Consider the following 11,276-nt stretch of genomic DNA (forward strand, 5'->3'; position numbering starts at 1 on the left):
AAATACAGAAAGACTTCTGAACTATCCCACTAAGGTGTCTATCTGTCGATCTTTGGCTCTCCTGACTTCGGATATTTATAATATGCTTGACATAAAATGAGGTCCGAATTTTCATTTCCGGTTGTTTCCCCTCAGGCTCCGGTACCTCGCTGCCTTCAGCCGTCCCATTTCTAATCCCATCCTCTGCTGTGTACCCTGGCACACCGTTTATCTCCCCTCTCAGCCGACGGGTATTCATTACCGCACCAGGTGTGTAATCTTTAGTACCCATCTCATCTGCCATCATAATACCACCTTTTAATTCCTGATTCGTCACCGTGTGAGTTTTCATGCAATTCATCACCTTAATCGATCGAACCTTAGGCATGTTCGATCGTGCCCCCTCCAATTAATAATCCCTTTCATTGATCGGAGTGTGATCTCCGATAGCACGTTCATGATCTAACTTAATGATCTCTATCAAATCTTTCCAATCCCTATTTGCCTCCGCATTCCTCCACTGACTATCTATCCTGCATTCCTGACCTCTGCAGCCCCAATTGGCTAGCCAATCCGCAGGTTTATTGCCATTTCTCCTAACATGATTAATGATACAGTAGTCTATTCTTCTAATCATGTCCGCTATCTCCTGTACGATGCCTGCCGTGCGCCAGCTCTTGGTAACCTTTTCCCACCCCTTGCCATTCCTGAGTTTCTTTACCATGTCAATGGCAATCTGGGAGTCGCCTGTAATTTCCAGGTTGGAGTACCCGTTCCTGATAGCAAGTCTTAATCCGGTATGGAGAGCCCAAAACTCGGCCTCATTATTGGTCATTCCCCCCCCCCCCAGTCAGCATAGATCCATCTTACTTGTCTATTGCTGTCACGGAATATACCCCCGAACCCTGCCTCACCTGGGTTGCCCTTAGAGGCCCCGTCGAAATTTAGTTTTATAAATTGGTCCCTGGGATAGGTAAACTTGTCTGGGCTTTTAATCCTCATGTCCTGCCCTCTCCTTAATTGATAGTGCACCATCTCAAATTTAATATTGAGTCTGTTCAAAATTTCTTGCTCCCCTGGATCTGCTTTCCAATCTTCGTCTTGCCATCTTTCCACTAGTATGGTTTCTCTCACAGCCTCAACCACCCGCTCCCAGATCACCTCAGGTTCCTTGTTGACATTTTGGAAAATTCTAGCATTGCGTTCCTTCCATACCAGCCAGATTATGAAACCTGATATAAGATTCCAGGCTCTCTGTATGACTTTACAGTGAAAAGTTTCCTCCCTCCATCGAAAAATCATATCAAGAAAATCTCTAACCAACACCCCAGATTTATTAAAGGTACGTTTGGTATTAGACCATAATTGATTAATAAAAGGGCAGTGGATCATAATATGATCTCTGGTTTCTTCGTTTTTTTTACACAGATAGCAACTAGATGGTCCTGAGAAACCCCTTTTCTGGAGACGATCCCAAGTTAAAATTTTGTTTTTAGAAGCCAACCAGGCGAAAACAGTTACTTTAGGCCACCAGTTGAGATCCCAGATTATTCTCCAATCCAGTTGACCGTCATTGTTGTTGTGCGAATTTACCAAATAATAGGCTTCCTTAGCTGAGAATAGACCTCTCATAGTATTACCCCATCGAAGAATATCTTTCCCATCTCTTGCTCTGATTTTCCTTGAGTCAATTTCCTTTTTGAAGGCCGTTCGGAGGTCGGGACTAAGATTCTGATCCCACTCTGTAGGGTCTTTCCAGGATCTCCAACAACCTTCCATGTTATCAGATTTCCAATAATCCTTGACACAGATTCTGTTCCCTTCAATTCTTCCTCTGATTTGATGAAGGCTTTGAATATTACTCAATCGTTCTCTTTGCTGCCATCTGTCATCCCAGAAGTTAGCCTCATTCCCTCCTCTAATTTCCCAGAACACATGCTGCTCAACAATGTCCCGGTTTTGACAGGCCAATTCCCAAACAGCAGATCCTCGGGGAGTTTCTTTTTGTCTTAGAATGTCTACCTGCAAGTCTGGCATTCGATATTTTGTTCTCCATATTGATTTCCAAAGGTCATTTCCCCCTTTCAGCCATCTCCACCAGAGTTTGGCTCCCAGCGTTCGATTAAGACGTTCTGGGTCTCTTAATCCTAGCCCACCTTTCTCTTTTCTCTCTATAAGCTGATTCCAGGCCACTAAGGCCCATTTCTTCTTTTGCTCAGAGCCTCTCCATATAAAATTTCTGATAATTTCTCTAATCTTCCCATAAACCCCTATCGGGGCCGCCATAATCGAAAGAGTATAGATGGGTATGGCCTGAAGAACCGATTTAGCTAAAACAATTCTGCCAGCAACATTCAGGACCCTGAAGGCCCAACTCGATACTTTTTTGCTCATTTTATCTAAGACTCCCTGCCAATTCTTTAATCTTTTTGAAGTAAAGTCCAGCATATTACCCAGATATTTTGTGGGAAATTCACCCTTTTTGAAACCCAGAATTCTAATAAGGTGAGTCTTCACTTGATCCCCCGTGTTGAAGATGAAAACACAAGATTTATCCCGGTTAATCTCTAGTCCCGATGCCTCAGCAAAAAAGTCCAGAATTTTCTTGAGATGCTTGACTTCTTTAACAGTTGGTTCTCCAAAAAGCATTATATCATCAACAAACTGTTGATGCGTTAGAGGGAGTCTTTCTCCCCATATACGAAGTCCTTTTATTCTGTGAGCTGCTCTTTCTTGTTTAATAAATCTTCCTAGACCCTCTGCTGCTAAAATAAACAAGAAAGGGGACAGCGGGTCACCCTGACGAATACCTCTGGAAGCATTGAAAGTTTTCGAAGGGTTTCCATTGACCAGAAAATCATCTGCTTTCACTCTTCTGTCATGAATCCTTTTAATCTTATCCTGAATTATTTGTCTGTTGCTGTAGACTTCTTCTTTGGTCTGTTGTAATTGAACCATTTGATTTATCCTTCTCTACATATAATTTGATTCAACTTCTAATTCCTGTAATATTTTCAACATTGGAATTCCCAGAGAGGTAGGGAAAACTGCATCAACTCCACAAACCAATTGGAAAGGTGACATTCCAATTGATTCCTTAGTTCTTACCCTATCAGCCCATAGAGAATTTATCAACTTTTTGTCTCAATACTTCTTGTTTTCCTGTAAAACTTATTTATTATGTTGACCAAGCTCTTGTTAGAAGATTCTGCTAACCCATTTCCTTGAGGATAATAGGCAGTATAATGTCCTAAAAAATTATGATATTTATTGCATAAATCTACCATCTTTTTAGATTTAAAGGCAAAATTATTAGTGATGATTTTATGAGGACAACCAAACCTAGAAATAATATTACCTTCCATGAATCAGATAATTACGGAGTCTGTACCCTACCTAGTTGTAACTGCTTCTATCCATTTGGTGAAGTAATTTGTAGCTGTTAGAATCCACTTGTGTTGGGCTGAATAACTAGGATGAATCTCCCTAATAAAATCCAAACCCCACTGCTAAAAAGGTACTTCTACTGAAATAGGCTTCAAAGGAAAAGGTAAGGGTTTCTTTTTCCCTTCAAAAATCTAACATTGATGACAAGTAGAAACCATTTTATGCACATCAACAAACAAAGTAGGCCAGTAAAAACTAGCTCTCAAGATTTTATTTGTTGTAGTCTTCCAGAAAAGGTTCCCTCCACAATCACCTTTATGAAAATCTTCCATCATCTTTTCTGTTTCATCCTCTAACAAACAGTTCAATAAAATCCCCCCCAGCATCCTTCCAATATAAAGCTTGATCCAGAATGCAGAATTTAACAACTTTTAATTTCAAAAATATTTCTTTAGTCTTTGTCAAACCTGGTGGAGCTTGTAAATGCTACAAAACATAAACAATGTTTGTGTCCCAAGGGGAAGTAACAAAACTCTCTGCTACCTGTTGGATAGACTATTCTTCACCGTCTAGAGCAACAATGAAATTGATGTCCAATGCATGCAAATTTGATTCAGGCATTAATTTGGCCAACCCCTGACCTTTAATAAGCTTTGTAGGCTTAGTCTCAATATCACATTCTAAAATAACAATTATCCATTTTCCCCTTTTTCCACCTAGATCATTCTGAGTAAGGATACCCTTTACTACTTCATTGGGAACAAATGAAATTATATGACAATGCAAAACATACACCTTGAATCCTTTAAAGCTTCTACCAAGGAAAAAGATTTATTTTCCATAATATTATATTTAAAATAAGCATCACTTAACCCCCTACTGAATAAGGCTATGGGTTGCTCACATCCCTCCTTGTTTTTCTACATTAGTACTACTGCAACAATATGTTTTGAAGCAAAAGAAAAGAAATGAAATCCTCAGTGAAATCAGGACTGACTAAGACAAGAGTACGAGTCAAACTTGACTTTACCTCACTGAATGACCTTTTTTCTTCTGCATTCCATTTTATTTCATTGTCCTTTTTCAACATGTTGGTGATATCTCTTAAGATCTCAGCTAAATTTGGGATAAACCTCCTTAGAAAAATAATTTTACCAATGAAAGACTGCACTTCCTTTTTGTTTCTTAGGGGATCAATTTTCATGATAGCCTCAATTCTACTAGGGTCAATTCAGATACCATCTTTGGAAATTATATTTCCCAACATTTTACCCTCTTCCAAACCAAAAAGAGACTTTTTAGGATTCAAGGAAATACCAAATTTTCTACATTTCTCAAAGGAAATTTTTAAATGAAACAAATGATCTTCATTAGTTTTAGAAAACATAGTGATGTCATCTAGATATATCACAATAAATCTGTCCTTCTCATCTGCAAAAGAAATATACATTTCTCTCTGAAAAGTTGCTCTTGCATTCATAAGCCCAAAAGGCATTTTCACATATATGAAAGTTCCTCATGGTGTTGTGAAAGTTGTTTTGTCTTGATCATTTGGATGCATTAAATTTGATTATAACCCGAAAAACCGTCAAGCAGTGAAATTCTGTTAGAACCAACTACCCTTTTCATAATATGATCCATCTTTGGTAATGGATGATTATCTTTGAGAAAAACATTATTAACGTTTCAGAAATCCACACATAACCTTATTTCTCCAGTCTTTTTCCCACTGGTACTAGATTTGATAGTCATTTATAAAATCTCAAAGGTACAATAATCTTGGCATCAAAAATCTTCCTTACCTCTTTTTCAATTAAAGGCAACAAAACAGGGTTTACTCTCCTAAGTTTCTATTTGAAAGGCTTTTGGTCCTCTTTGATGGGAATAATATGCTGAATAATGTTGGTATCATAGGCCTTTAAATATTCGTATCCCCATGCAAAAACATCAGAGTATTATTTCAACAAATCAATGTATTTATGCTTCTCTCCAGGAGGAAAAGACTTAGAAAGCTTCAAAATCTTTGGATTGTATTTAGTCTCTATGTTACAATCCTCTACTTCAGCTCCCACAAGCTGCATTTTGGGCTTCTGAGCCACATCATTGAATTCAAATAATTCTTCAAGTGGTACCGAACCTCTTGGTATTACATTATCTTTTAATTGCAAGACTTCAAGCTTTGCTTTATGCTCATCAAAATTCTCATTGATTTGACTCAAAATAGTTTTTTGACTATCATCTTCAACACTACTTTCTATATCAATATGAAAATTTTCAAACTCTCCCTTTAACTGTAAAAAATTGTCTAATTGTTTGTCATTGTCAAACACTTGCCAGTACCTTATGTTATTCGAGACAACAGGTCTAACTCATATTTCTTATTTGGGTGGAAAGGGATTTTACATGTACTTGCTGAGGTAGCCAATGCATCAACAAACACATTTTGACTTCTAGGAATCAAAGACAACGGATACTCTAGGAAACACTACAAAAAATCTAAGACAACATTTTTGTATGCCCTCAACCTAGGATACTTAGTTGAATACTCACCTTTGATTTGATTTAGGATGAGTTTTGAATCACCGTGGATTGAAATTTTTTTAGCTCCTGATCTCTTTAATAACTGCAACCCCAAAATAAATGCCTCATACTCAGCTACATTGCTGGTACATTGAAAATCAAGTTTGTAGGAATACGTCCTTGATATACCAGAGTTTGTATCTAATATCCATACACCAGCTCCTGCTCCTTCCTTGCTAACTACCCCATCAAAATTCATATGCCAAAGGTCGTCATCCTTATCATCTTCTGTTTCAGTCTTCAACTTCACATCCTTTGCTTTCTTTGATTGAATTTCCATATTTGACATTTCCTCCTTTAAACATTTGTCGTTATATAAAATGAAAGAATCAATGTCTAATTGTATAGAATAAAGTGGGTAATTATTGGGATTTTCCTGACTGCTTACCATGTCTTTCATCAGAGTCTCCCTATATAACCTCCTTTGTTGCCCGAAAACAAGAATAGTTGCATATATAATATCCATGTGCAAGGTGCCCTGCAACTTTGCTCCCCAAGATCTTGAAAAGATCATTCCATATTTAGGAGGTATATCAGCCACATCAATATCCATGACTACACTTTTTGGTGGGATTTGGGCAAGGGTTACAAATAAATCCTTGATCAAATCTATGCATCTTACTATGCTTGAATCAAAAGAGAAAAGGTCTTTATATGGTATGGTTATATCTAATCTGAGTTTCTCCATAATCACTCTGGGTATGAGATTATGTGAAGCACTCGAATCCAATAGGGCATTGTGCAAAATGAAATCATGAATGTTAAGACTAACATAAAAAGGTGGCACATTAACATCTTATGATTTTCCCTCGAATTCTGGTCTAAATATCAATTTAGGCTGGTCATCACTTAAATTCACAGTATATGTTCCCTCATATATCTTTAGTGCTTTTACAATTTGACTTCTATTCACATCCTTTTTCACCAATTCAGGTAGAGGAACAAAAATTTTAACCTTAGATAACTCATTTTCAATGTTGAAAGAAGGTTGAGGTTTTTCTAACTCTTTCTGAGTTGTATCTTGTTTTTGAGGGGTTTCCTTTGGAGGATCAACCTTTGTTTGACTTGTAGAAGATGCATAAATTTGGATCTTTTTAGGAGGACTTTTTGTAGGTTTCTTATTTCTTAGAATATATTGTTTGTGCACTTCCATAATAGCATTTTGATAACCCTTTTTATCATCCTCTAACTCTATGGGCATGAAATATTGTTGTGCTAACAAGAACAAATCTTGTTCCTCTTTGGTCAAGAAAACATTATCTATTTCTCCTTCACTAAAAATATTAATATGATTCTCTTCTGCCTCATTTGCTGTCTCATTTTCTTCCTCTGCATAATTTTTCTGAAAAGGAGGTATAATTTGCTATTGATTTGTTGGGATTCTTGGCTCTCTTTGTTTAATTTGGGGTTGGTTCCTTCTAAAATTTGGATTCCCGATTTGAGGATGCCCTTATGGTTCTCTTGGTGGAGCTCTATCTTTAAAAGTCATTCTTTCCATTATTCTCTCCATAGTTTTAACCAAAGTGTCTAGTTTCACATCTCATGATGAAGAAGGTTCCTCTTTAATAGTCACTCTCTTTTCAGCCCTCAGTTTGGATTTCTTGGCAAGCAGATTGGCCTCTACACTAACAACATTCTTTTGCATCTCTTCTAAAGTGGGTGGATTTCTTTCTCTCAAGATAGGACATGTTAGAATCAAAACCATCTGGATATTGAAGTAAAGCCAATCCTAGAGGAGGCTTTATTTCTATTAGAATAGAATTATAAAGGTTTTTGAATCTATCTGAATAATCTTGAACTGACTCTCCTGGAGCTCTTCTTAAACTTTCATATTCTACAAGAATCTGAAGTGGATTCTTCTTAACCTCCCAATGAGAAAGAAAAACTTGATGAAATTATTGTAAGTTGGCAATACTGCCTGCTGCTAATCCCATACACCATTTTCTTGCTTCACCAATCAAACTTTGAGAAAACAACCTTATTCGAACATCATCATCATCAACCTCTTCTAGGTATACAAAATCATTCATCTTATTGATGTGTTGTTGACCTGTAGTGGGTCCAGTGCAATCAAATTGTGGTATAAATTGTGAATAATTTAGTGGCATAGCAGTTAGGGGTTGTTGAAAAATTAAAGGGGCATAAAGAGTTGCCATGATTGGAATATGAGAGGAGGATGAAACTGTAGTTGTGCTTGATGTTAAGGGTGATAAAGGAGGTGGAATTGTGACCTGTTGAGTTTCTATAAAATGAGTCTGGATGAGAGATGAAATGGGGATAGTGGAAAAAAGGGGAATTACAAGGGAGGTCAATGATGAGGTAGAAGAAGAATGGTGGTTTTTTGAACTACAAAATGTTTTTGAGTAGCCTAATTCAGTTAGGTTACTAGATCTTCAAGCTTTTCAAATCGTTGTACAACATCTTTATCAAAATCTAAAATGACAGGCTTATGTGCTGAGATATGAGGTTTCAAAATGGATTCATCAAAGATTTTTTCAGGGACAAATATTTATGATTTGTTTCTGAAAAGACTATTCTCAAAGGGTAAATCAAACTCAATATCCTCAACTGTTATAAAACTTTCTGGGACTAAATTAGATCTTGGTAAAGGATTATTGCTTGCTTGAATTTCTGTAAATATCCTTTTTCTAATCAACCTCTTTGGATTATTTACAACTCTGGGAGTATTAGGATATAGATGGGATCAGGTGTAAATATTTCTAGGAGCCAGATCTTCAAAGAAAATAACTACATTTAGGTACATATATACAACTTCTGGGTGAAGAATTCAGCCTAAAAAATTCCTAATTCACTGCCACCCATAGGAAATAGGTTTAAGATTTTGTAGTCAAAGTTACCAGGGAAGAATCCCCAATATGGTAGTTTTCCTAGGTTGAAAAGGAAACTGCAGAGGTAACAACAAACCACTTTTAAAGCTGGGATCTAGCCCTTCTAGCTTCAGAGAGGGCTCTCTCTATATGATTTTTTATTCTTAGTGTGTAGATTTTAGGCTAGGTATGAAAGGAAAAAAATAGATCATTTAAATTTTTGGTTGTAAAAAGGAAGAGAAATCCATTGGCCATGGAGTCATAAGGTCTTCAGTAATCAATTAAAATAAATAGAGGAGCGGAAAACAGGGCGAGGTAGGCAAACTCTTGGATCTCATAGAGTTGTTGTGGTGTGGATGAGATGAACAAGAATTAGGATCATATAAATATAGAGCATACAAATATGAATTCTATACTTAATATCAAAACAAAAACGATGAGATTGCTTAACAAGCCAGAGTAGAGTACTGAAAGTAAAATCAGCCCTTAATCTTCTTGTAAACAATTTAAGAACGAAAACATTTATGTGAAACTTGAAAGGAAAACAAAATTACAAAGAGGAGAACATCACCGTTTTCTTGAAAGAAGAATCTTGAAAACAAACTGCCTCTATATTATTGAATCGATTACTTCAAAAATATATTTCATTGCTTACAATCACAGAAAAATCTTTTCTTCTTGCATAATCCAACCCTTACTAAGTATTTAAATAAAATATTTATAGAGTTGGTCTCGAATTGATTCAGACTTCAAACAAAATTTATTGCAAAATAATATCCACTGAAAACATGTAGATATTTCTAAAATAGAACTAAGTAATAGGAAATCTAGACTATTTTTTATTTTTTGTTCAAACTTTGATGTGAACAATCGGTGACTGTATCTACTTTTGTGCTTCTTTTGTTTTCATGCTCCCCAAAACTGTAGGATTTTTGTTTATCTTTATTCAACTAGCTCCAACAACTTATCCCATCACTCTTCATTAGGAATTGAAAAATTTACCATGCTTCGAAATCTCTCATCTAATTTTGTGTATGTATGGAAAGTTGGTTTGTTTAAAAATAGATGATGGATTTGATGTTGAATGAAGAGATCATGTTGTAGGCCTTCCATGAAAGCTTCTCCATTTATAGTTCCTCTTGCTTTATTAAACTTGGATGCATCGGCAACTATATTACATAATTGATATTGATAATTTTCTAATGGAATCAATTTTCCATTAGAAGCTCTTAAGGCTAGGAGCCCTTTCTCCTACAATACATTAAATTTTCTATTAAATATTTTTACCTGTAACTCCAATTCTTTGCATTTATTCTCCAACTGTATCATGAGATTCCTCTTTGCTAATACCCTTTTTACTTCCATCATTGTACCTATTCTGTCTTGAATCTGGAGCACTTCAAGCTCTTCCCTAGTTTTAGAATTCAACATCTTAATAATTGTATTTTCTTATCTTTGCCTGTCCTTTATTTCAATCTTTGTTTGTTCAATTCCTGCCTTGACACTCTGCACTAACTCTTCCTTCTCAAATATGATTTGAATGGACAACCATAGTTATGTGATGTTTTCATTTATGTTATGCCATATACTCCTTTTGGCCTCTGCCAGCATATGAACTGTTAGAGACTGATTCTCATAGTTTTGAATTTGCTATATCAATTTGCTGTTATTTTTCACCTCTGCTAGGTATGCATTATTCTCTTTTATCTTTCTTTCCTCCATGTTTGTGAGTGTTGTTGTTAACTTCTCATTTTCCTTATTTGTTAATGATAATTCTCCTAAATCTTGGACTCTCAGAAGAATTTGAAGTTGATGCTTGTGTTGTTTTTTGTACTCCCTATTGTGTTGATGTACCTGCTACTGATGTACCTACTATTGATGTACATGCTTCTTCCAATTCTTCCTTTTCCTTCAACAGTGCTTCCATATCCTCTTCCATCTTCTGGATTTTGCCTAAGGGTGCTCTATGGTTGGAAGCTTAAGCTATTTCCTCAGGGCTTGAATACTTTCATTTTTGTTTTTAATTATCTCCTCAAATGCCTTGACATCACTAGGATCATATCCTAATTTGATTATTAAATCTTCTAAAGTTTTAATTCTAGTGTGTTTGGTGATAGAAGACATTCGTTCTATCTTCAACTGTGAATGCATATTATTCAGAGAGGTTTGAAACTTTGAGGCAGCCATGGATGAATTGGTCAGTGTTGAGTAAATCATCTCACCTGCTTACTTATGCAAATCGACTTGATCGATTGCATGAAACTTTTTCGTATCAACAGAAAATATTGAAGCTTTGTAGTCTTTTGCACTTCTAGGGGCTGGAAGTATAGGTTCCAAAAAGTCCATTTGGAACTTCCCCTTTTCTGTGTCAAATCTAGACAACAACCTGTGTTGAGTGGTGGCAGTTTTCTTCCAAAACTCTGAATATGTTGAAGCCTTCAATGCTTCATTCTTCCTCTCGATCTCCCTATATCTTGCAAAAATAATTTGTTGTGTTGGAAT

At 36.2% G+C, this 11,276-nt stretch overlaps 1 protein-coding gene across 1 annotated transcript; it reads right to left on the reverse strand.

Moving 5' to 3' along the window:
* Nucleotides 1–388: 388 nt before the first annotated feature.
* LOC149220908 (uncharacterized) lies at nt 389–814 on the reverse strand. Its single transcript, XM_089387243.1, has one exon. It carries the CDS (start codon nt 812–814, stop codon nt 389–391), a length of 426 nt encoding a protein of 141 aa, XP_089243369.1.
* Nucleotides 815–11,276: the final 10,462 nt, after the last annotated feature.

Source organism: Pinus tabuliformis, chromosome Q (genome assembly GCF_031772625.1).
Source record: "Pinus tabuliformis cultivar Carrire ecotype Pingquan chromosome Q, CPIR1, whole genome shotgun sequence".
NCBI lineage: Eukaryota > Viridiplantae > Streptophyta > Pinopsida > Pinales > Pinaceae > Pinus > Pinus tabuliformis.